The sequence below is a fragment of the Sinocyclocheilus rhinocerous genome, unplaced genomic scaffold, assembly GCF_001515625.1.
Source record: "Sinocyclocheilus rhinocerous isolate Xijiao unplaced genomic scaffold, SAMN03320098_v1.1 scaffold1930, whole genome shotgun sequence".
NCBI classification, from domain to species: Eukaryota; Metazoa; Chordata; class Actinopteri; order Cypriniformes; family Cyprinidae; genus Sinocyclocheilus; species Sinocyclocheilus rhinocerous.
In genome coordinates this window covers 264,942-266,218 of record NW_015661869.1, presented here as the reverse complement: position 1 = coordinate 266,218, position 1,277 = coordinate 264,942, and the positions used below count along the sequence as shown (strand labels likewise).

The following is a 1,277-nucleotide window of genomic DNA, read 5'->3' as shown; positions in this document are numbered from 1 at the left end:
TGGATAGCTGGCCAATCACAGCATACCTCGCTTTTTCAGACCGATGAGTTTTGTAAAAATCGACGCGTTTCAAAAAGGTGGGGCATAGAGGAGAAACAATAATGTACAGTATGTGGAAAAGAATGTGTTTTTTGAACCTTAAACCGCATAAACATTTCATTACACCAAATACACAAAATAATGTTCTTTTTAGCAGCATCATATGACCCCTTTAATAGTTCTTCTAACTCACCCTATCTACTGATCTTCAGTATACAAGATCCATCTTGCAGTGTTCTCTCATAAGCTCTGGCTTGCTTACTCGCTATCATTCTTGGCATCTTGTGCAATTCCCACCGTTGTTGTTTCATATTGCATAATGTTTCATCGCTGCAGTGTTTTGATTTCTTGCAGATGTGGAGGACAAACATCCAATCGCAGTGACCGGGCAGGACAGAGTCGTTCAGCCCAAAGAAGATGTGGTTCTGAACGGCATTGAGAGCAAAGACGATAAAAAGATTGTAAAATATGAGTGGGAAAAGGTGTCTGGAGACCCATCAGCAGTTATGACGGTGGGCTCAGGTTCATTATTAGAATAAGAATTTCTGAAAAAACAAATTGTGCCAATGTATGACTGTTAAACTACCCTTTTAATTCCTTTTTTTATTTATTTGAAGCCTTTATGTATGATGCTTTATAAAGGTATTCATAATGTATATTATAATGCATCATATCTTTTCATAAATAATTGTAAAAAAAAAAGTATAAAATAATAGTAATAAATATATTCAAAGTTAATGTGCATTTTACAGATTCCTTGCTACATGCATATGAATAATCTTTTTATATGAATTATGATGTGTAACTACGAAGCATTATAATATATTATAACTGTTATAATTATTCATGCGATCATACAATGTATTATAACAAGGCATAATTAATGCATTAAAAGACTTTAATAATGCATTACATAGAAATGCTTCAAGTAAAGCATTACTGATATTGGTTGAGATTTTTTTTTTTTTTCATGCTTTTTTTAATGAATTATACTTTCTAAAGGTGTAACAAAGAATAGATAAGTATTTTAATATAATGAATGCTTTAAAATTAGGGCTGGAGATTTAACGGGTTAATTAGATTAATTATTAACGCATGTAACACACTTGCAGAGTGTCCTACGTGGGTCATCTGACATTTCATACAGCTGATTTATGACAAATATGATGCCGGGCAACAAACTCACTGCGTGATGGAGCCTAGAGAACGTAGTTAGAATGTCCCTAAAATTCAAGATT

The 1,277-nt window shown here is 33.0% G+C and overlaps 1 protein-coding gene across 1 annotated transcript in view; it reads left to right on the top strand.

Moving 5' to 3' along the window:
- Positions 1 to 1,277, top strand: part of LOC107726576 (kunitz-type protease inhibitor 1-like) — a 25,304-nt gene that overhangs the window by 4,578 nt on the left and 19,449 nt on the right. The window contains exon 3 of the mRNA XM_016536211.1: positions 394 to 551. Within this exon, the coding sequence (XP_016391697.1) occupies positions 394 to 551 (158 nt within the window). The remainder of the gene's footprint in view (positions 1 to 393; positions 552 to 1,277) is intronic.